Below are 20551 nucleotides of genomic sequence, written 5' to 3'. Positions count from 1 at the left end.
TACTAGAACACTGCCACTGACTGTGGGCTAGCCCATAGGCTTCACACGGCTTACTGTTGTGGTAGAAACACTGTTCCATAAGCGAGTCAAAAAGTATATCTCGAGCTTATTTGGCCGCTGCCAGCGCCGCATCTACAATTTCTGTCATTTTTATAACCGCCTCCTCCTCCAGAGTCCGACCGACAAGTTGCAAAGAAACAGGAGCGTTCTTGAATTTCTCTGGGTCATCTGAAATGATTATTGGTGTCAGAAAATTGCCGATCAACTGAACGGTCGTTCAGTGCTGGCACTACTTACACATTTCGTAAATGTCCTTATCGAAGTCGTCATAGAAACTATGAGGAGGTTTCTTCCCATCAAGAGTGGGGTCGACAGTAGTCACAGGGAAAATCGCAGCGGGATAGTCGAGCGCATTCCAAACGGTAGTATAGTTGGCATACCTGTGCATCGTCTCATTGAGAGTTCGACACTCTGAAATTACACACTCACCTGTTCTTCCCATGGGGAGTTGCAGCAAACGGTGCGGCTGGACAAATGATAGCATCGACAGCCCGTCCTGTCCCAGTCTCAGAGGCAGTTGCGTTCCAGTGGTCTATGTATTCTTTCCGTATATTCTGACGCAGCTTCTGCACTTGCCAGAGCTGGTATGCGGTGATACCACTATTTTGCGGACGGAAGGATGCCGCTGTAGCATGTGCATCGTCCAGCTCCATCGTGGAGATTACCGGCTCCCCTGTGCTGGAGGTCGTGATCATGTAGTCCTCGGCAGAACCGGCGTTCCAGATGTCCCGCTGCACGGAGCTAATAGGTCAATAGCTAGGCAGAGTGAAAAGCACGTCTGCTTACCGCCACCTCCCCAAGCAATCTGTGTTTGATGGGTTTCCAGTCAACAACTGCCACTCAATGAGTACAGTTCAGACTGATTGAATAAGAAAAACCTTTGTGACCAGCCTTCTGGAGAGCCGCTTTGGTGATTTCCAGAGACCTCCTGATAGGTGGGTGGGGAATAACAACGCCATCGTCCCACATGACCGCAAAGCACAAATTCTTGCCAGACCCATGGTCCGCGAGTTCGTATTCATCTTCGTCCCATTTCTTCCGAACCGCAAGAGGGTCCTGGAGCCACGGTTTAGAGTTAACGACAGCTTTCATGAAAACTTTGAGCCCGCAGGGACTGTTTGTCATAGGACCGAACACGGAAAGAATTGAGTCTTCGCCCTCGAGTGAGTTGCGAGCACCACAGTACGGTACACGCCCGTATGACGGCCTCAGGCCGTATATCCCGCAGAATGCAGAGGGGATACGAATAGAGCTATTAGAAGGCCGTCAGAAGGCTACTACCAATGACACTTCCAAATTATTGACATACCCTCCGATATCAGAACCGACTCCCAATGGGCTTCCTTTTAGGGCAATCAATGCACCCTCTCCTCCTGATGACCCACCTGGGGTCAGGGAGACGTTGTATGGGTTAGTTGTCCGGCCGAAGACGTTATTGAAGGATTCTGTCCACTGAAGATACTTTTAGCACATACACAAGTAGGATTCGTTTTCAGGGTGCGCTCACCATAAGTGTCTGCGGAATGTTGGTGCGGACGAATGGCACGGCTCCGCACTCAATCAGAATATCGACCAACACTGCATTTTTGTCTGCATACTGCCCGATCCACGAGACATAACCTAAACCCAGTGAATCACAAGGCGTTAGGTCTAGGCCAGGATTAGACTTACCCATGGTGGTTTCTAGTCCTTTGATGCACAGTTGGTCCTTTAGCGAGATGGGCAGCCCGTGAAGGGGTCCAACAACCTTCCCTGTGTTCTTCAAGTAATCATCGAGTTCAGCCGCTCGAGCCAGTGCACGATCGATGAAGATTTCCGTCAAACAATTGACCTCCCGAGCTAGTTAATACCACACCATCGAACAAATGCCTGACAACCCGGCTTACAAGCTGATGGGCAACAATGGCCCTCTTGGAGAATGCGGTGGTCACTTCTACAGCTGACCATTCCGCACTTGCAAGTTTCTTCAATAAAACGTCCACCAAAGTATTGGTGATCTCAATTTCTCGGGCATTCAGAAGGCCACACGACTCTGGAAAACCGGTCACATCCAGAGTAGAGGGTGAAGGCGGAGTCACAAGCCACTCTTGTGGAATGGACTTGAGCTGCCTCTGTTTCTTCTCTGCGGCTAGAGCAGTCCAATGCGGCATATTGATAGTAAGTCAGGGATGAGACGAAGTTCAAACACTTCACAGTAGATAAAACATACAGCTGACGGATAAAGGAAGTCCGTAGCTAATATTAACAGCGAGATAAGGCTGTTAAAGCGGTAAGAATGATTGGCTTTAGGGTCAGATGTGTGGATGAAAGAGGTCATGCGCATTCATATGACTATGTACAGACACAATCAATCAATACGTGTATGGTTCTGTCAAATAGTGGGGGCCCGGCCTGACAGGAGAATTATCAGTTAAAAGCTCGAATCGATGGAACCAAAACACAGGAATTATAATCAGAAAGTCATTGATGTCAGTGATACACGTCCGCCGTGTTACAGGCTCGCGTGCATCAAGTCGACTAAGAGGTGCCAGTGGTGGTTGATATACAACGCTCGTCATTTAATTGAAGTTTTATGTGAAAGGGAAGAATTCGAGACGTTGAAAAATCACTCACCACTATCTGTACTGTCCCAGGAAAGTTTAAAAATTGCAGTCGTATTTTCAGCACAATTTATCAAATCCGTTTTAGGCGGCGATTCAATATTATTCGGCAAGCAATACCCGCCGCAACGAGCAGCACGTCAACGCATACGGCGCCGAAGGCTACATTTCATCAAGGTTCGTCCAATTTCTTGCAGTCAGTATGTCCAGATCCTGTTTGCGTGGTATCGCAGAAGATCGGGGCTGGTCATGGCATCGATGAGATGGATGACAACTCTGGGATTTGGATGATGACAATGTCTTATCTATCTGTCTTTGCAGACATTCTCCCGTTCCAAATATGTCCGCTCAAATCAGCAAAAAGCGCAAGTTCGTAGCTGACGGTGTATTCCGTGCTGAACTCAATGAATTCTTCACTCGCGAACTCGCCGAGGAGGGTTACTCTGGATGTGATGTCCGTGTCACTCACGCCCGCACCGAGGTACGCTAGTGTGAGCTGAACAGCCTTGCCAACTTGCAAATGCATGACTTTCAGATTATTATCCGTGCAACACACACCCAAGAGGTCCTTGGTGAGAAGGGCCGCCGCATCAGGGAGTTGACTGCACTCGTCCAGAAGCGTTTCAAGTTCCCCGAAAACTCTCTTGAGCTTTACGCTGAGAAAGTACAATACCGCGGTCTTTCTGCTATTGCTCAATGTGAGAGTTTGAGATACAAGCTCCTTGGTGGTCTTGCTGTCCGCAGGTCCGTGTTTCCACCCATCACAATGAGTCGTTTCTGATCATGTCTCCAGGGCATGCTACGGTGTCCTTCGCTTCGTCATGGAATCTGGTGCAAAGGGTTGCGAGGTAGTTGTTTCTGGCAAACTTCGTGCTGCTCGTGCCAAGTCAATGAAGTTCACCGATGGTTTCATGATCCACTCCGGTCAGCCCTCGCGAGACTTCGTTGACTACGCCGTGAGACACGTTCTGCTTCGCCAGGGTGTCCTCGGTATCAAAGTTAAAATGTAAGCTGATTGATATATTCAAAGACATATAGCTCACTATACGACAGCATGAAAGGCTATGACCCTGAAGGCCAATTGGGCCCTCGCAAGCCCCTTCCCGACTCTGTCCAGATTCTCGAGCCGCCTCTCGACAAGATTGTTTCGGAACCTTCCTCAGAATCAAGAGAGCCTGCCATTGTTTCCGCTCCACCCCCAGCCGCGGAGGAACCTGCTGCTGCCTATGCACAGGAGCCAGCTTACCAACAGGAGGCATATGGCGAGCAACCCACTTTCTGATCTCGTCTTTGTTTATCCCGCATCCACAAAAATATGTACTCCACCGTTGCAATACATTAACATTTGCATGGCTAGTATTGTAAAAATCCCGTCTGATGAACGATATGCTACTGCCCTAATACGTGGGTCACGCTACTTCCTGCCGAACCACTGCTAGGTAGTGTGAAATATATAATGAGTGTGTTTTGGAAACTCCATCCTTCTGGTTTAACTCCATCTCCAGCAGTCATTTTTACGCTGAGGTCAGAAAGTGTCTGCGATGGATCCGAGACTGTCACAGTGCCAGATTCTACACAATAGAGAAAGGCGGCGTTTGCACTGGTTGTGACGGTAATTCGTGCGTAGCCATCCAGCTGGAAGGTGAAAGAACCACCAGTAGGGCTCCAAAATACTGCTGTTACCGTTCGATGAACTTTATCGAGCAACGCGCTAATACTTGCGCTATTCTCAATTTCTTGCAGCTGCGTGGCCGCTCGCTTGAGCGTGAAGGTACCGTAATCAACCGCAGGATAAGATGTATAGGAGGCAGGGGCGGATAGGTTGTTATGATAGAGCCATGCAGCGAAGAGTTCGACCGTCTCAGGAGGCTGCGTGGACGATCCAATGCTTGACCAAGCACCCGTGCGGTTACCCCATTCAACGGAGAGCCCATATGTACCATTAGCAGCTGGAAACTCGTAGCCAACTTGTCCATGCCACATGGTTTGCGGATTTGTGTAGTTGCCACCAAAAGTTCCTGCTCCATTCACCCAAACACCGCCTGCGAAGCGTCGTTGATCAAGAACTGAAAATACGGGGGCTGCAGTGGCAGACGAAATGTTGGCAATCATGACATGCTGAACGTCGCTCTCCAGGAAAAACCATGTCTTTTGCCAGGATATCGAGCCACTCTCTGGGTTGGTATAGCGCATTGCTGCGGCACCAATTCGACCGTCCGAGACGCCACCGACAAAGGCTTCTTGACCGGTATATGAAGTATGGTTACAGTCGAGCACTGTAGCATTATAGTCCACGGTAGTTCCAGGAATAAGGTTCCAGTCCCAGGCAGCAGCGACATCTTCGTATTCATTGCCTTGAAGGTAAGTGTAAACAGTGCCATCCGAGAGATGGAAGCCGAAAGGCTGATATGTTGTTAGTACTGTTCACGTGTCGTATGAGGCGACACCTTACGTTTTGAGAGTTGAGACACTCTGTGTTTACTGTCCTGTTGGAATACATTCTCACTGTGGTCACGTAGCCTGGACCGCGAGTTACCTTAAGGGCGTAGGTTAACAGGACAAAGCGGATGAAAAAAAGAACTCACCATGTAGTCATTGGCAAAGAACATAAGATTCCCGCGGATCTCGCCCACATTTGCATCGGCTGCATTGGCAGATACGGTCGAAGAAAATTCGAGGAGAACAGTAGAGTTCCATTCCTCTCCGAGTTGCTGAACCTCTGAAATATTCATATTGATGCTACCTGTAGCCCTGAAACAAAACGACATCAACAAAAATATAGCAAACAAAGCGTCGAAATAACCTCACTGATTGTCAATTACAGGGAAACTAATGAAACGACCTAAGACGCTCTGGGCAGTGTCAGATAACATTGAACCGCAAGACCGCTGACTCACAAAATCCCAATGCGATACCTGCAAGATAATCAGTCATAAATAACATAGCAGTAAATCGTTGACAAACATTGGTCTGGACATTACGGAAGATCATCCATCGATTTCCGTCAAATAGAGTTTCGAGTGCAGTCTTGGAAGTTGCATTAGCAGCAAATTGCGTTCCTGCAGCCTCAATTTCCAGATCCAGAACGTCATTTGAACTGGCGTGACTCAGATGGTGAATACTTCCTAAGTGCAGAGAGAACATACAAATCTTTTCCATAATTGCCGTTATAGATGATCCCAAGGTGTTGACCGAAAGATCCGTCGGGACGAATCTGGTTGCCAACTAATTATGAGTTCGCTAACAACAGAACAATGATTGCTTTACCCCATCAGATTGGACAGGCTGTTCAATAACCACAGTGTCATGAATCCTCGTGAACGCATCTATGATCAAGGAGACGTTGACAACCAGAAGACTTTGATCGATCCCAATTTTTGCAACATCTAATGCATTTGCACCAGTGATATAACCTATACCATTGACATAGTGGTCGAACGTGCCATATGCGCGGAGGGTGATGTGAGTACAATTGCCAAGCTGAGTATATGACAATGTGTCGTTCAGCAGGAGGCAGGATTGTGACACCAATTCGGGTATCAAGATAACCTAAACCAACTGTCAGAAAAAAACGATACGATTAAAAAAATAGCTGCGACTCTACATTGGAGAACCAATTCGTGTTCCAAAATCCCGGCGTGCCACAAGGGCAGGTTGGAGTGCCTCCATAATCTAGACATGCGGGGTTGGTGAAATCATTAGCGAACCAATAGTCCATAGCAAGTGATATGGCGGCCAAGGTCTTGGAATCATTGACGTATTGCTGCCCCCCGCTAAGACCTCCGTGCCAAGCAGCGGCCATGGTACCTGTCAAGCGACAGTCAATGTGTCAATTCTTGGTTCAACGTAGATCCTCACTGATGCGTTGCCAGTGCATTTGAGCAGGCCAATTGGATCTTTGTGCATCACATCCGGTAGTGTAGTCCACTTCAGAACTAGGCCACTGGCCATTGGCTCCCAGATCTGCAATCCTGCAATATGATTGTAGCCAGGTGTTGCATACAAAATAACGACTAACCAGGATGTGATATTATCAGGGTTTAGAGTTATTTCCTCTGCAATTGTTACCAGCCTGCGCTGATGAATGGTGTTCATGTCCTGCGTGATGTTGGTGCCAACAGCCCGTATGGGAGATGATACAGGTGATGTGCCAATACTGGGCGCAACTGAGCTGTTGGAAGAGAGGACATGACGATGGTTAAACACTTATCCGGCAGTTAAACATGATATTTTGGGTTCAACTGTACCTCGGAACTTCATCATATTGACCTCTATCACAGTGGTGAGCGGCAGCAATGCTGATGCGGTCTGGAGTGTGAAGCTTGTGAAAGTCCGCAGCGTAACTGCAGACCACACGAAACAATGATAGTAAAAGGAACGTGTGTGAGGCGACCATGAGCCTGAATCTGACACAACTACCAAGCTGCAAGAAAAATCCGAGTTGGTTGATTCTGTAGAGTTCGAAACGATACCTCCATTCTGTCTATTGAGTTATGTAAATGGAAACTGCGTGCGCGTGGTAAATCTAACGTGATTCTATACTTACAACGTATGACAATTGTTTGACTCGTAGACGTCCCGGTCTTGCTGAAGTACTTGGCCATATAGTGGACAAATCCCTAATTACCAAATCTTGAACATTCACTCATGGATGATTATTCAATTTCAATTTCAAGGCCGGTCTATATCAACAGTGCAATAGTAAATGTACCTCGTGCGCTGATCTGGGTTGCAAGCCGCTGGTTCACGCCTGTAGCTAGATGAATTTACCAAGGGCACGGGTAACAACTTCCATTATGGATACAACGATAGTGAGCAACTATGGATAAGTATACATCCTAGATGAAGAGCGGAAAGAAAGAATTCTATGTCCGTATAGATTGGATAAACTCGTTTATCATCACTTCGTAGCAAGGACATGGAATTTAGCCAATGAAACAACGACAGGAATGGAAAAGAATGCATATGCCACCCAAATCACTGCCAGACTTTATTAGAACTGAACTTGAGAATCGAATGCAGGGTCACTCACTCGTGAATGCGTTGCCAATAGTGGCGATCAGTTGGGGACCATTGCTTCCTTGACCCTGGATACTTTGATTAAAGTCATCGGCGGCCTTCCCAAACCACATAAAAATGATGAGAGTAGATCCGAGACCTAAAGATCCAGATCAGCCCCAGCAATGTGTACTTCAAAGTAAATGCATACCAATCAAGAACGCAAACATCCCAATCCATGCGGAGATACGCTGCACCATGGGTTTTTCCCAAAAAGCACCAGCTTTGCCCATCAGGTGACGGAATGATATTGCTGTAAACATGACGAAGAAAATCGCGGACAATACAAGGGAAATTGCGATGAAGGCTGGTGCAGCTTCCGGTGGGGCCGATATGACGGAGCTGGGGGTGTTAGATGTAAACACCGAAGTGTCTTGATTTCATGTGAGTATTACTAACACTGGCAATCAGACAGTCTTAACTTACTATAGATGGGAGATATGGAAGATGGCATACACGTCAGACCAGCTGCATTATTTGGTCGAGAGCACGATCCTAAAGGTCCAAGGAACATGCTGGGACCATCCACTGCTTTGCTAGATCCGGGCTGCGTCAAGGCAGAGGAAGGTGTGACTGTAAGCAGCGCGACTTGGCTATGCAACATGACAGTCGGGGCAAGGTACGAAAACAATGAGAGTAGGAATGCTGTGAGCATGAGCACAGGGGTGAAGTATAGGATAGTGCCTTTTGAAATATCGGCTAACATGGTTGGACCAACTGCGTAAAAGTATCGGGTTCAAAAAATGGATGAAGCGAGAGCCTGCTCGAATGTCGCGAGACCGTGCGCGAAAGAAACTAGGACTATGAGAGAGAGGACTGGAGCGTACTTTTCCATCGTTTGGAGGTCAACCTTATGTACTGTAGCAGGTATCATGCGTCGCTTCGGTAGGACAACGTGCAAGAACAAAGAGATCGCGCTCAGTGCAACGTAATTATAAATTGTTGCCTAGACATTCGCCTTTTGTTGTGTAACTCGGAAACAGAGCGAAACGAATGCAGACCCAGGTCGAGACCGCCGCGGACCGAGGTTCTAGAAGATTGTTTACGACAACATATAACACTGTCTCGCTCAGCGCACTCAAATCCTTGGTAGCGTTGAGGAATTAGAATTAGTACTCCGCTTACAATCGTCACGCTTGAGTAACATTCTCTGACTGTCGTGATTGCATCGTCACGCTTGAGTAACATTCTCTGACTATCGTGATTGCATCGTCGATAACAACGGCGACCCTGCTCTACTCTCAATTTAAAAATACGGAGGAGGCGAGGATTAGTATAGAAGACATTTCATTGCTTAGAGTTACACTTCCCCTGATTGTTTTACATGAAAATAGGTGACTTATGGTGGTAAAGTTGATGCCGAAGGCATTCATCGTGTTTTATTTTTGAAAAAAAACAAAATATGGTACTATATAGATCAATGATAAAAGGTCTTATATCCAAGAGTAGGAGGTCCGAATGTGTTGCGATGTATTCTATGAGTTGTTTTGCAACTCTGGTCCAACGATAGTCGTCTATAAACAAATAATTACAAATAGACGAGAATTCAAGAAATTTCACCAATTTCTGGTGGACAGGCTTGGCCAGTTTGCTAGTAGATGCGATGGAAATCGAATCAAATGTCATTCTACCAAGAGAGCTTGATGATCTCTCGTCTTTCATTCAAGAAAAGCCCGAATCATTGGCAATTGCTACCGCTGAGCTACAAGCCATAGCTCTCCGCGCAACCAAATTCATATTCGATCTTGGTGAGCAGACCAAACCCAATTCAATTCCGCACATAATACAGCTAGGCTGAGTAGTCTATAGCTTTGCAGTCCGAAGCTGTCTCTCTGCCTCATATCGAGAACCTTCTGTCTTCACTCAAACAATCTCAAGCACCACAGACCAGATCACAGACTCGTGCCAATGCCAAACGCAAGAGGAGTCCAAGTCCTGTCCTGGAATCCCCCAAGAAGGTCACTATAAAAAATACACCATTGCCCTCACTTTTTATCGAAGAAATGAATGAAGATCAAATTTGGCAGCAACTGGATCTTAGGGCTGCACCTCTTTGCAGTAATCTTCTGCTGCTAGAGGGCGAGACTGAAGACGACATGGAATTGCCAGACGGGATGTCCGATGATCAGGAAGATCAGGAAAGCGACGAGGCATCAGAAGAAAGCGAAGAATCTGAAGAAATAGAGCACATGGATGATTCTGAAGAAGACTCTGGTGGGACAGAAGAAATGACTGACCTTCGTGAGGAACCGTCTGAAGATGAGGAGGACGATTCAGATCATCATCCATCTCTTCTTGACGTCGTCAAAGCAAAACCCTCTGTAAAACGTGCAGTCGGAAAGAGACCCAGTTCACAACTTGACGACGATTTCTTCAGTCTGGACGCATTCAATCGTGAAACAGAAGAGGCTGAAGCAAATGCTGTTTCCCGTGGTCAACTAGGACGAGAATCGGACGAGGATGACGACGAGGATGACAGTATTGATCTCTTCAGGCCAATAGATGATGTTCATGACTCTAATGACGATGCTTTGGAAGACGGCACAGGTATACAATATTGTATTCTTTTTGTCATGCGTAACTGACAATGATACGCAGAACCACTCTACAAAGATTTCTTCGATGCTCCCAGGGGTTCCCGCTCGAAAGCTATCATGAATGCTTCTTCCTCGAAGCCAAAAGTGCGATTTAGTGAGCAGGTCAGGGTGAAAAGTATCAAGGCAAAGGGCAAGGGCCTACCGGTGGCTGGCTTAATGGAGGACGACGATTCCGACGATGAGAGCGGACTGAACATGTACTCAGAAGATCTAGACGAGGTCATGATGGACGCCGAGGTTGAAGGGTCATCTGTAGACGGGTATGAAGACGGAGACGGAGACGACGATGACGATGACGAAGTTCGCACTACCATTGAAAGACTGAAGGATGACCTATTTGCGGAGGAAGATGAACCGGATTCCAGTAAGGCCAGTCGTATTCTTGTTGGTATCATTCATTCACAAGCTGGCTACAGATATGACCACTTATGAAAAACGTATGGCAGCACTGCAAGCACAGATCAAGGACCTCGAGGCGGAGAATGTTGCTAAGAAGGACTGGGTGTTGATGGGGGAAGCTACCTCGAGATCTCGACCTCAAGACTCTTTGCTGCAAGAAGATCTAGAGTTTGAACGAACAATGAAAGCGGTGCCCATTATCACTGAAACTGTGGTTCAAGGTCTGGAAGAGCGAATAAAAGCTCGCATAAAGGATGGCCGATTCGACGATGTTGTGCGGATTCGCGCTGTCGATGATAAGCCTTTCCTTCCGTCGCGATTCTTTGAGCTCCAGGACACCAAGTCTTCCCAGTCACTTGCTCAAATTTACGAGGATGAGTACGTCGCCACGCAGAACGGTGGTACGGGAGGTGACGACAGAGATGGTCGGCTCAAAAAGGAGCATGACGAAATTACAAAACTTTGGGATGGCATATGTGGCAAGCTAGATGCACTTTGCAACGCGCATTACACTCCAAAAGCGGTGCGTGTTTTGAAATCTATCATCGTGTAGCTATGACGCTAAAATTCTGACAGCCGAAAGCTACTATATCGACAGTCTCCAATGTTTCCGCAGCTACCTTGGAATCAGCACTTCCTACCAGCAAAGCAGTGTCTTCTATGCTTGCTCCAGAAGAGGTTTTTAAAACAGCACCTTCTGATCTCCGCGCTCGTAGCGAGCTTACGCCTGCGGAAAAGCGAGCACTACGTGCAAAGGAAAGAAAGGCAAGGAGGAAAACGCGAGATGCCCTCGACAAAAGCGTACATAAGTATGCCAAAAGGAAATCAGGAAAAACCTCCAAAAAATCAAGCTAATTTTATAATTTTCGGTATATCCATTAGCTGAAGTCAGACAAGACTAGTTTTCCTGAACCCAGTCGTCGTTCCTTCGGAATTCGAGGTGTTTTCTTGACTGGATTATGTTGCTTTCGGGAGACGAATAAAAATTATTATATTGCACAGTGCTACAAAAACAACTCGTCAGGTAGAAAGATGAGTCAATGAAAGATTGTTCAATTAGATCAGTATTTTATGGCGCTGCGTTGATGAAAGCAAGGAACATGCCTGTTGGAAACAGTGCATGCACCTAAACTAGCGGAACGTGCCGCGCCGGCAATTTACATGATTTGGTTACGGTTTTGGTTACGGCGGTACAGTAGTCATTTAGCCACCTCCGCTCAGCCTCTGATTCCCTTCATCCGAGCCCATTAATACTGTCCTCACATTTCAGGGAATGTCATTCTTCAAGCGCAAGGAGAAAAACTTGATTCCTCCTGTTCAGCCAGCAATTTCTGCACTAGATGGTTCGCGGGTTTCATCTCGAAGCACGTCTTCCCTCCCCAGTTATAAGTCCACCGCCAGTACCTACGTTGCCAGCCGCGATGGGCCTGATCCTTATAATGTCATGAGCACCAGGACTCAGTCACAGAATTCGTACGACAACTATGATGCTTATAATGCCACTGCGGGTAAAACTCCTGATGTTGAGGGAGATCGGAACCGCAATGAATTGTTCGCTGGATTTAATCCTCAGGGGAAGACAGGCTCTGGCCGATACTTCGATGGCCCTACGCTAGGCAAAGAGCCCTCTCCTGGGGAGGAGAATGAAGAAGATGTAGAGGGCATCAAACAGCAAACCAGATTCATGAAGCAGGAGAGCGTCAACTCTACCAGGAATGCACTTAGGCTTGCTCGGGAAGCCGAAGAGACTGCTGGAAACACTATCGGAAGACTCGGGGATCAATCTGGTGAGATCCGATTGAAGTCGGAGTCTTATTTTCATTGATCGTTTCACGATAGAGAAACTCGCCAACACCGAACGTCATCTTGACGTTTCAAAGGGTCACACCTTGCGCGCAGAGGATCAGATCGGTGAATTGAAGCAGCTTAATCGGTCAATCTTCCGCCCTGTCATTACTTGGAACAAGGATGCAAAACGCGCCGCTCAGGAAGAGAAAATTCAGCAGCGGTATGAAGACGAAAGGCTAGATCGCGAAAAGGCTATGCAAGACATCAGAGATACCCAGAACCGCTTGGGACGTGCCACTACATATGGTCGTCAAGATGAAGAAAGTCTAACATCTGGAGGGTCGGGTAGATTCCGTACTGAGGAACAGCTGACCGCGCGCAAGGAGCAGCGAAAGAGATATCAGTTTGAGGCGGGTGCTTCTGATGACGAGATGGAAGATGAGTTGGACGACAACTTGAACGAGATCTCGGCTATCACCAAAAACTTGAAAGCACTGGGTACTGCTATGGGACAGGAGCTCGATCAACAAAACTCGAGGCTTGTTACTATCGAACAAAAGACGACTACCTTGGACAACAACGTGTTCAGGAACACTGAAAGGGTGCGTTGTCATGTTTTGCACGTCACAATATCATTTTTCTGATCTTCGAACAATAGCTCAAACGCATCAAATAGAGATGGTGCTTTATGTTGGCAATAAGATGCTGTCTCTCACTGTTCCTCTGTATTTAATTCATGGACATTTTTCGTAAATGCTGTAGCGGACCTATACCTTGTACACATTATATATTGAGGCGCCACCAAGTTGACATTTACATAAAGCCCCATGAGTGATTTTGATGCTCCGACTTTTACGTCGTCCTACCTGCAGGCCTGTTCCTTGGCATAATATTCGGAACTTGCTCTGCACATCTCTCATGCTGCGCAGCATCTTGCATTGCACTTCTTAGGACAATTGACAAAAAAAAGGTAGTTAGCACTCCCAGAGCCAACGCTATGGAAGAATGCGCGACCTTAAATGACCTTCAGAGATGGTAAGAGGCTACATCCTTTGACTTCTACTGTCACAGAGACCTATTTATACTAATTTCATGCCAAGGGAGCGCCTGGTTGAAGAACAGTCAAGTCCGTGGTATTTCATCCCATGGCTGAGAAGACTAACCCCTCATAAGGCCTCTTTCGTCTTACACTCACTGACAATCAAACGCTACGCCTTCGGGTCGACGAACTGGAACGAGAACTATCGGTGTGGAAGCTGGCTTTCAAGGCTGCCGAAGATGAAAAATGCAATCTACAAAAACAAATGCTCAAGCTGGAGAAAAACATTGGCTCATTAAAGGTTGGTCATTCCATATGTATTCCTCAATACTTGGTACAAAATGATGTCGTATGCAGGATGATAACCCGCTTCTCCTCTGCCTCATTGACGGTGATGGCAACATCTTCTCCCAAGACTTACTTGCGTCAGGCCATACAGGAGGCCGGCAAGCAGCCATGCTGTTAACTAAAGGGTTAACAGACTATATGGTCGATGTTGACGCCGGATCTTCCGGGCGTGGACAAGTTTGGCTGACTGTGTACTGCAATAAAACCGGCTTGATGGACACCCTGGTGAACAACGGTATATGCAGTGCTTCAGAATTTGAGGCATTTGTGCTGGGTTTCAACTCAGCTTCACCGTTATTCTCTATCGTGGATGTGGGTGGTGGAAAAGAAGCAGCAGATGCGAAGATTAAAGGTGATGCGATAATCTTTAGTTTTGTGAAATTTCCTCTAACTTTCCGGTAGAATGTCTTCGTGTTTTCACCCGCTTTCCCCAGACTTCACGTGTATTCTTCGGAGGTGAATTTTCAAGGCGATTTTTATTCGGCTGATGCTGATACAATCCAAGGTGGGCACGACAATGGATACACTTCCACATTAAGTACCCTTGAAAACGAGGGCTTCCTGGAAAAAATTGTGCTACTCCGTGGATACAAGACTCTCGCCGCTGAGCTTCAACACTTCGATTTGCCCCACCTCGATATTGGAGGTGTCTTCATGACAAAGAAACTTCCCTCGTCTTATACACACAGGAGGTCGACGCCTCCAACAGGTGTCGCTCCTCAAGAACATGACAGACAGAGGATAAATCCCAAAACCTTCCTCGTTGGAACGCAAAGTCCGGTCATCTCTACAAACACACAATTCTGCAGATATCTCGATCCTTCTCTGGTATGGCCTTGTTGCTTATACCATTCAATGTTGATAACGATTATTTGCTGTGACCAGCCACTCAACAAGCGTAGGTCGCTCATCATTGGCCATCGAGTATGATGTCGATTTTTTTTTCACAGAAACTCCACGACCCTGTACATTTTTCTATCTGTCCGTGTGCAAGCAAGGTGATAAATGCACCTATGGCCACGACTACTTTCTTACAGCAGACAACTACGCCGAGCTTCGTGCCAATGCGAAGAAATCTCCTTGCCCCGTCTTGAATAAGAGTGCGTCACGTGCGGTTGTTCTTCACGGATGGCAACTCAATGCTCTGTATATTTAGACCAACCTTGTCCCTTCGGCGAAAGTTGCCCTTCTGGACACTACTGCCCCAGAGGGTCTAAATGTAGCTACAGGAAACAAGGCAAATGCAAATTCATCGGGAGTGAGCTTTCTATGTCATTCACCGCTTACACTATTGACCTAATGTATGATATGCAGGAGAGATGCATATTCCGCTGAATGACCGCATAGGCATAAGTGGACGACCTCCATCTAGGGCCCAGAGCAGCAATATCAGCGGGCAGACAGATGGAACACCGACTCCCCCGATGAGCCCAGTCGACCTCAGCAATTTCGTCGGCATATCTTCCTTTGTGCCACAAGGTACTAGGTAATTCATATGTAGATTACTAGATCCCACTACGCTGAATTGTAGTATGTCTATAAATCTAATGTTATTACATGTGGCTTAGCTGTATTGACACGAAACACGGTCACGTGGGTGACACGATTTTATTCTAGTTGCAATGAGCGTATTTGCTTCCGCCCACTTTCGCTGTTCGGCCAACCACTATGTCCTACGCAGAAGAGCGAGAACAGAATATTGCGCGCAACCAAGCTCTCCTTAGAGAATTGGGAATCGGTCCCCTCAGGCCCGAATGCGAGCCGAAAGAGAAGTTGAGGAACAAAGTGGCAGCCAAGAAACGGAAGTCCCCCTTGCCCGAAAGCGACGAGCTCGAAGAGCCACCCAAGAAAGCTCCTCGTATAGCACATGTTAGTAATGAACCAGGGAGCACGCGAAGAAGCACTCGTCTTGCTGGTAAGACAGTCGACTACAAGCAAGAACAAGACCGCGGGGTCCCGGAACCGGTCTCAATCAACCGGTCTCAAAAGCTCAAAGTCGGCCAGCTTAAATCAAAGAGAACATATGATCCGTCAGTAGCGCTGTTCCTTTTCTTAAAGCTAGCCATGTAATTTGCGTAGTCATATGTATGGTCACATACCTGACGTAGAGGTGGGGACATGGTGGGCAACAAGGTAAGGATGACATGGGAATTTTTGCCACCGATATTGGCTCACTTACTTGGTGTATCAGGGAAGATTGTTCAAACGCATCTGTCCATGCGTAAGACTCCCCCCTTGTTTTCGACCAGTCACCCTCGAGCTAATCAATCTTATAGCCCTTGGGTTTCGGGTATTGCACCAGGTCCACATGGTGCATACTCGATCGCACTTTCAGGAGGATATGATGATGATGTAGATGACGGATATGCATTGTGAGTCGTGATGTAAGCGTGCAAGGAATAGCAACTCATAATAATCCAGTACATTCACCGGTTCTGGTACGTGTATTGTGGCAGAGCAACGGAGATGTCCTCATCGGTATCAGGCGGTAGGGATTTGAAGGGAACCAAGAAAGCACCCAAGAATGTAGGTATAGTCACCAATTAGTGTGATCGGTGATCAGGCTAATCTTCGAGAAGCTTCGAACGGCTCCCCAAAGCAGTGATCAGAGCTTTGAGGATAAAAACAACGCAGCTCTCCAGGTAAATGGGGAAGATGGATTTCGATTATTTTTTTTTGACGCATACTTTACAGAGATCTGTTGACACCCAGAAACCTGTCCGTGTGATCCGGGGCTTCAAAGGGAAGGCCAGGTCAAAGTACGCGCCGTCAGAGGGGTCTGTTTCGTTTATATTTCGCCAACTTCTCTATTAATTCCAACTCTGTTCATAGGTACCGCTATGATGGCCTATACCTTGTCAAAAAGGTGCGTCCCTTGCTCAATAGCCATTGTTTTCTGTCACTAATTTCGTAGGCGTGGATTGAAAAGGGGCTCAACAAGGGAGGTTTCCTCGTATGCAAGTTTGCGTTCATGGTATGTCTTCTGTAGTTCCATTTATCAGTCCACAACTGATAGCAGTTCACACCAGCGAATGGCAAACCAAGAAGCTATCCCTGTGAACGACGGCGGTGATGATGAATCTGATGAATGAATATACCCAACCATCTAATGACCTCTTCACAAGTATCATACCCCCTGATGCAGATAAACTATATTGTATTTACTACCTCATCTCGTCGATTTGCTACTGTTACATCCTGCATGTCAAGCATCTTCTGATGTAAATCGATAAAATATAAAGCTTTAAAGTCCCTGAAATTTGCAACAAGCTTTAAGTTTAGTGTGTGACTTTGATCAAATAATTAGTCAACACTGGGACTTTGTAAATTTCAAGGCCGTCTCTTAACTTTCTTCCACCTTCATGTTTTCGTGTTTTGCGGTTATAAACTAAACATTCATTGATCAAATGCACTCTTTTCATTACCTGTCTGTCGCTTTGTGTGCCCTTTCGTTTTTATCCTCCCAAGTATTCGGTTTTAGTGGGGTCCAGTCGTCCGCACATCAACGCTCACGCAAGTTGTCGCACATACGCGCCCCAGGTGGTAACGACCAGCCTCGGGCCCTCGATATCTCTGTCAATCAGTCGAGGGACACGAAAATTTTGAAGAGAGACACATTTACTTATTTTGTGGATGGCAAGTGAGTAGGACTTGTAATCCATTGAAGACCCTTGCTCATTGCAAAACCAGTGGTGCCTGTGGAGGTTTCAATGGTCCTAACGACTTTGTATGTCCTCTATCCTCTAGTTACTGTTGATCATTGCTTGACATCCAGTCAGATCGTTGCGCAGAGCTCGTGTGTAAGCTCTACCGTCCTGTGACTGCATAACCCAAACCTTACATCCAACGAAGGATTTTAATGGAGGTAGCCATTGCTTCCAAATGATAACTATTATAGTGAATGGCAAGTCAACGCAGGCCCAGATCACGGATGAGGTATTTTTGCCAATTACTATTTTGCGGGGCGTGTAGTTGACACATAATTTTACAGTGCCTTGGATGTCCTTGCGGGGGACTGGACTTCAGTCAAGGTCTTTTTGAGTTCTTCGCCCCAACCAGCGTTGGCGAATTATCTGGATCGTGGACTTATGGCACTCCTAGTACTTCATCCTCGTCCACACCTCCCCCATCTACGACGACCACGCAATCTTCCACTAGTACCTGGATGCCACCTACTATCACCTCGTCAAGTATTTCCATATCTACCCTCACAACTACCAGTACCCTCGTAGCCACAACTACACCTATGAACTCAAATCCCCTACCAACTACAACCTCATCCACTGCAACTTCCCTCCCTACTTTTAGCCCCGACAACCCTCAACTCCTCACGCAAATGAATCTTGGATTGATCGAGCTTGGTTCACTTCTCCAAGCTTGTGCGTCATTGTCTTTGGAGTCATAGACATCTATGCCCTTTCTTGAAACACTCGTTTTAAATACGCACCACGTTCTTGTATAAATTTTCTAGAGGTAGTGCAATGATGTACATCATGTACCCCGTCAATAATGCATGTAGCTCCAGAATACTAAACCACCAATCATGCACATGGCTGAATTACGGCCGCTCGGACTATTCGTAGGAATGCGTCACTGCTCTCTTCGTCTGGTTGGTTCGACTTCCTCGCCTTCCACAGGTAGTATATACCCTTTATACTTTCGGTCACTGCCTTGTCCTCTTCCACAGCAAATTCATCCTCTTCGTCTGCGTGTCCGTTCCCTGCATGCCGCCCGTTAGAATATGACATGTCATGTAACGTGACTTTCACGGGTTGAGTAACGTGGGCATATTGACCCGGATTCCCGGACGCAGGGGTCTCAAGGTCCGAATTATCCGAAGTTGAGGGTGGTGACGGGGTATCACGATCAAAAGTTGATTCGTTTGACGTGGGTGCGTGTATTTCTTTGCGTGGAGAGATTATATTAAGGAGATGTGCCAATACAGTAGGCGATGGCGGCCTAAACTTACTGTCTGGCAGCGGCAAAGAATGTATAGTATCAGCTGGTATGGGTATAGCCTCTTCTGGCTGTGTATAATACGCCGGAAGTGCAGCTTCTAGTTTCCGGTGGTTCGGTAGAGGAGAAGGCACCGTGGAATCAGCGGATCCTAGGATAGAAAAGAGGTTAGGCAAGGTAAAGATACCAAGCTCGGATAAAGAGAAAAACCACCTTGTACTGATGAATACCGTGCCCAATAAGCATCTTCTGCTCCATCTGACAAAGCCTCTTTAAATATACTGCGAGGTGCTAAAGCGGAGAATGATTCATGGAGCGGGGCATTGTATGCGTTCCAGTAGCGATCTTCTTCATCCAGAATACCACGGGCCACGGACGGGAAACGTTCGCGCGCCTGTTCCGCTGCAGTTGCTGGTGGATGTAACGCAGAGCGCGAATTAGGTGGAAAAGGCATCAACTGGGTGTCATGATACTTCCATCCGTCTTCGTCATCCCACTCAAAAAGGAGGCGGACACCCTGCTCATGAGTGACGACCTGAACATGAGCATAAGTGTGCTCTGAATCTGAGGTGTACCGAACGTAATATTGGCCCGGCTGATCTCCGGGAGATGAATAGATATTGAGGAGCTCAATAGCACGGGCACTTTGAGGACCAGGCCAACATAGATATTCTAGAGGATTATCAGGTAAGACCTGAAGGAAATGGTGTCGCTGAAGCAGTGATCTAGACAATATATGAGGTGGCAGGGGTTGAGATAACTCAGAGGGGGGTGATATATATTGCAAGACAAGATGTACGGTATGCGATTGAATTGGGAACATGATCAATGGTCAATCGATGAATCGATGATGGTCGATTCTAAGATGGAAATCGCGATTTTTCGTTTTTGGTCTCATTATAACAAAGAACATGAAAACCGACCCCTCTCAACCCCCCCTTCTCACCTAGTAGGTACTGCGGCCTGTTAGACAGACTCTCAGACTCTTTCTCTCACCGCTTTGCAACCATCGTCGCTCTCGCCCTTCAGCGATGTATCTACTTTCTTTTCTTCTGGCTTTACCTCTGCTCTCACTTGCTCAGGTTCGTACTTACTTACTTCTTGTTTTTCTGTCAAATTCACACCCTAGCATCAGTCATCAAGTGTTCAGCTCTCAACTTCTACCATTGTGGAAGAGACCCTCGGCTCGAATCGACAAACTAGCACAATAACACAAATCACGGTGTTCACAATCACCCCCGCTCCCACAGCGTCCGCCTCAGTCTCTGTCTCTGGCAACTCTTCTTCAGCAATAACTAGCGGTAGCAACAACGGAACCACCACATCAATCGCCTCTAGCAATCTACCTACTGCAGCGTCTACCATCGCTGGAGCGGATGGCGGTCCCAACGGTGCCCCCAGTCCAGGAGCATCAGCGTCAGGTGGAATATACGGCCCTCCAGATGGCTATATTGCAGGCGCACAAGCCTTGCGCGGTGCAAAAATTCTCGGAGCTGTCGGTCTTTTCGTTGGAGGAGCATTGGTTTTGTTTTAGAGGATAAAACGGTTTCAAACCTGTACACTGTTCGTATGTTTATAAATCCGCATGTGACGCCAGCACACTGTCAAGCATACTTACTTAGCATATTCCGTCTAGCTCTCATCAAGCTCTCTTTATTGGACATGGACAAACCAGTTTGCTTTTAGGGTTTGCTAATGGAACTGTA

General features: G+C 46.9%; 10 protein-coding genes across 10 annotated transcripts; 6 read left to right on the top strand and 4 right to left on the bottom strand.

Moving 5' to 3' along the window:
- Positions 1-93: 93 nt before the first annotated feature.
- On the bottom strand, positions 94-2272 carry EDB93DRAFT_1112487 (general amidase). Its single transcript, XM_041448138.1, is given in 10 exon segments — positions 94-228; positions 298-436; positions 450-452; positions 489-791; positions 847-893; positions 939-1312; positions 1370-1512; positions 1568-1680; positions 1732-1891; positions 1947-2272. The coding sequence occupies 10 exon segments, from the start codon at positions 2208-2210 to the stop codon at positions 107-109; spliced, it is 1668 nt and encodes a 555-aa protein (XP_041313636.1). The 5' UTR covers positions 2211-2272; the 3' UTR covers positions 94-106.
- Positions 2273-3000: 728 nt separating this feature from the next.
- Positions 3001-3942, top strand: EDB93DRAFT_1244667 (ribosomal protein S3; the record flags this gene model as incomplete). The annotated part of the gene is made up of 4 exons (XM_041452238.1): positions 3001-3141; positions 3196-3404; positions 3454-3666; positions 3714-3942. The coding sequence occupies 4 exons, from the start codon at positions 3001-3003 to the stop codon at positions 3940-3942; spliced, it is 792 nt and encodes a 263-aa protein (XP_041313635.1).
- EDB93DRAFT_26337 (polysaccharide lyase family 8 protein) lies at positions 3718-7296 on the bottom strand. The gene is made up of 13 exons (XM_041455891.1): positions 7207-7296; positions 6908-7143; positions 6679-6826; positions 6519-6631; positions 6265-6467; positions 5928-6209; positions 5807-5874; positions 5625-5757; positions 5558-5575; positions 5469-5512; positions 5246-5411; positions 5113-5196; positions 3718-5063 (listed from the first exon to the last, which is right to left on the bottom strand). Exons 2-13 carry the CDS (start codon positions 6921-6923, stop codon positions 4050-4052), a joined length of 2289 nt encoding a protein of 762 aa, XP_041313634.1. The 5' UTR covers positions 6924-7143; positions 7207-7296; the 3' UTR covers positions 3718-4049.
- Positions 7297-7320: 24 nt separating this feature from the next.
- EDB93DRAFT_1217120 (uncharacterized protein) lies at positions 7321-8818 on the bottom strand. Its single transcript, XM_041451079.1, has 4 exons — positions 8145-8818; positions 7870-8091; positions 7693-7818; positions 7321-7640 (listed from the first exon to the last, which is right to left on the bottom strand). Exons 1-4 carry the CDS (start codon positions 8422-8424, stop codon positions 7561-7563), a joined length of 708 nt encoding a protein of 235 aa, XP_041313633.1. The 5' UTR covers positions 8425-8818; the 3' UTR covers positions 7321-7560.
- A 451-nt stretch (positions 8819-9269) lies between these two features.
- On the top strand, positions 9270-11781 carry EDB93DRAFT_1112475 (Mpp10 protein). The gene is made up of 5 exons (XM_041448137.1): positions 9270-9466; positions 9528-10265; positions 10317-10679; positions 10732-11237; positions 11291-11781. The coding sequence occupies exons 1-5, from the start codon at positions 9322-9324 to the stop codon at positions 11567-11569; spliced, it is 2031 nt and encodes a 676-aa protein (XP_041313632.1). The 5' UTR covers positions 9270-9321; the 3' UTR covers positions 11570-11781.
- A 78-nt stretch (positions 11782-11859) lies between these two features.
- On the top strand, positions 11860-13324 carry EDB93DRAFT_1112473 (uncharacterized protein). Its single transcript, XM_041448136.1, has 3 exons — positions 11860-12501; positions 12554-13104; positions 13161-13324. Exons 1-3 carry the CDS (start codon positions 11988-11990, stop codon positions 13176-13178), a joined length of 1083 nt encoding a protein of 360 aa, XP_041313631.1. The 5' UTR covers positions 11860-11987; the 3' UTR covers positions 13179-13324.
- Positions 13325-13677: 353 nt separating this feature from the next.
- On the top strand, positions 13678-16878 carry EDB93DRAFT_1073426 (uncharacterized protein; the record flags this gene model as incomplete). Its single annotated transcript, XM_041445012.1, has 16 exons — positions 13678-13842; positions 13899-14241; positions 14292-14345; positions 14395-14717; positions 14775-14787; positions 14840-14989; positions 15046-15160; positions 15638-15919; positions 15969-16022; positions 16081-16110; positions 16166-16261; positions 16346-16415; positions 16469-16531; positions 16584-16666; positions 16722-16755; positions 16804-16878. Coding segments are annotated over 16 exons (1950 nt in total), but the record flags the coding sequence as incomplete, so codon positions are not given.
- A 418-nt stretch (positions 16879-17296) lies between these two features.
- Positions 17297-18294, top strand: EDB93DRAFT_1244662 (uncharacterized protein; the record flags this gene model as incomplete). The annotated part of the gene is made up of 5 exons (XM_041452237.1): positions 17297-17529; positions 17580-17616; positions 17669-17689; positions 17742-17825; positions 17881-18294. 5 exons carry the CDS (start codon positions 17297-17299, stop codon positions 18292-18294), a joined length of 789 nt encoding a protein of 262 aa, XP_041313629.1.
- A 136-nt stretch (positions 18295-18430) lies between these two features.
- On the bottom strand, positions 18431-19953 carry EDB93DRAFT_1260638 (uncharacterized protein; the record flags this gene model as incomplete). The annotated part of the gene is made up of 2 exons (XM_041454175.1): positions 19059-19953; positions 18431-18996 (listed from the first exon to the last, which is right to left on the bottom strand). Exons 1-2 carry the CDS (start codon positions 19666-19668, stop codon positions 18431-18433), a joined length of 1176 nt encoding a protein of 391 aa, XP_041313628.1. The 5' UTR covers positions 19669-19953.
- Positions 19741-20539, top strand: EDB93DRAFT_25000 (uncharacterized protein). Its single transcript, XM_041455850.1, has 3 exons — positions 19741-19927; positions 19981-20408; positions 20468-20539. Exons 1-2 carry the CDS (start codon positions 19877-19879, stop codon positions 20377-20379), a joined length of 450 nt encoding a protein of 149 aa, XP_041313627.1. The 5' UTR covers positions 19741-19876; the 3' UTR covers positions 20380-20408; positions 20468-20539.
- The last annotated feature ends 12 nt before the right edge of the window (positions 20540-20551 follow it).

This window comes from Suillus bovinus (assembly GCF_016758785.1).
Source record: "Suillus bovinus strain UH-Sbo-P2 chromosome Unknown EDB93scaffold_1, whole genome shotgun sequence".
Lineage (NCBI taxonomy): Eukaryota > Fungi > Basidiomycota > Agaricomycetes > Boletales > Suillaceae > Suillus > Suillus bovinus.
The sequence above is the reverse complement of the archived record's forward strand: the minus strand, read 5'-3'. Positions and strand labels throughout refer to the sequence as shown.